Source organism: Haplochromis burtoni, unplaced genomic scaffold, assembly GCF_018398535.1.
Source record: "Haplochromis burtoni strain Fernald_Lab_line unplaced genomic scaffold, NCSU_Asbu1 Contig_3841, whole genome shotgun sequence".
Taxonomy (NCBI): domain Eukaryota; kingdom Metazoa; phylum Chordata; class Actinopteri; order Cichliformes; family Cichlidae; genus Haplochromis; species Haplochromis burtoni.
In genome coordinates, this window is record NW_024586202.1 from 1 (window position 1) to 1789 (window position 1789).

Below are 1789 nucleotides of genomic sequence, written 5' to 3' on the forward strand. Positions count from 1 at the left end.
CACACTCACTCACTCGGAGATTAAGCACGAGTGCGGCGTCTGCTCCTGTTTGCAGGCAGAAGTCGGAGCAGCTGTGATTTGGTGCCGTAGAAAGAAAAGTGTAAATGTGTCTTTGAGCCTGGAACAAACACAGGAGGCTGTAAATGAACAGACTGAAGTTCAAAAGTCAAAATTACAAAAACTGCTTCAAAAAAGAAAACGAAACAAAATGTGAAAGTTCCGGTTCTGAAAAGCGACGAGTATGCCGCGAAGGACACCAGGCTGCCACCAGGGGGCGTCGTAACACTAAACGGTCCTATTGCAATCATCGTCTCAGCACACGGAGGGACAGGTGGTTCAAAAGTGAAAGAAAACTGTGAAAAAGTCAAAGCAGACGCTGAAGCTGCCAAAACAGCTGTGTTAGAAGCAACGCTGCAAAGTGACAGCATGAGGAAGCAGCAGTCAGGCAAAGTTCACACGGCCCGTTAGTTCTGCATTACTCATTGCAACAGGCAGGAAACACACATGACACATTCAACGTCTCTCTGCATCACACTCACACCACAGACTCACAGAGGGAGGGAGCAGAGGAGAGGAGGTGAACCACAGAAGGAGCAGAGGAGACGCTGAGAGCCTGCACACTGGACCGATCGAGCTCCTTCAAAGGGAACAGACGAAGAGCGAGACCAGAGAGGAGCAGGAAGACGTAAAGGAGAAGTTCAAACCTGAACTACAAAAGTCCGGCGTAAACGCTACGCAGAAGAGAAAGAGCTGCGAAAGGCAAACAGACGAAGAGGAGCAGGAGGAGAACGTGCACAACCAGAGGGGGAGACCCTCACCCTTTAAGGAGCAGGGAGGAGGATTAGACATATAAGGAGGCGAGACAGCAGGAACGCCAACATCGACAAAGGTGGAGCAAAAAGAGGAACGGAGAAAGACGAGGTGAGGAGAGGTGAAGCAGCGGTGTCGTCATGGAGGAGGACATCAGGAAGCAGGGGGTGCTGTACCTCCAGCAGCAGAGGTTTGGAAAGGTACCCACCTGTTCACCTGTTCACCTCTGTCATTGGTCGCCTGTGTCACCATTAGTCGTATTCTTCCTCTGCTGTGGTCACTGCCCTGCACTGACCTGCTGTCTGAGTTTGTGTTCGAGGCTATTCATGTGAAGAATGTCAGCACACCTCCCGTCCCGCGGTCACCTTTTACTACTCATGTGTGTTGGCATTTTGTGTAACGTGTATTCTCCTGCGTGCCTTTACAGAAGTGGAAGCGGGTGTGGTGCGTGCTGTACAGAGAAAGCTCCTGCTCCATCTCCAGGCTGGAGTTCTACGAGTGCAAAGACGGAGGCAACGCCGAGAAGAATGACAAAACCCTGCGCAAGCAGCAGGAGCACAAGAAGGTGCAGCAGACTCTACTGGACTCTACTGTGTTCTTTCTTCTACTGTGCCGTGCCTGCCGATTCTCTGCCGCTGTTCGTCTTCTTCTGCTGGACGTTACTCTCGCTCTGTCGCTGCTTTTTGTCGGCTCAGCATCGTTCCAGGTTATTACCATAGCAATAATGCACGCTGGTACCCAGGTGATAGTGTGTGTTTACGTACGTGTCCTAGGTGATCCGTCTGGCGGACTGTATCCGGGTGACGGAGGTGGAGATGGAGGGATGTCCCAAAGACACCGGGTCCTTCCTGGTGGAGACCACGGAGAAGATCTACGTGTTCGCCGCTGACAGGAACCATCTGGATGACTGGACACACAAGCTGTGTGAAATCGCCTTCCCTGTAGGTACACACACGCACACACGCACACACACACACAC

The 1789-nt window shown here is 51.9% G+C and overlaps 1 protein-coding gene across 1 annotated transcript; it reads left to right on the forward strand.

The window, feature by feature from the left end:
• Positions 1 to 9: 9 nt before the first annotated feature.
• Positions 10 to 1751, forward strand: LOC102300215 (docking protein 2; the record flags this gene model as incomplete). The annotated part of the gene is given in 3 exon segments (XM_014331622.2): positions 10 to 1010; positions 1238 to 1375; positions 1584 to 1751. Coding segments are annotated over 3 exon segments (366 nt in total), but the record flags the coding sequence as incomplete, so codon positions are not given.
• Positions 1752 to 1789: the final 38 nt, after the last annotated feature.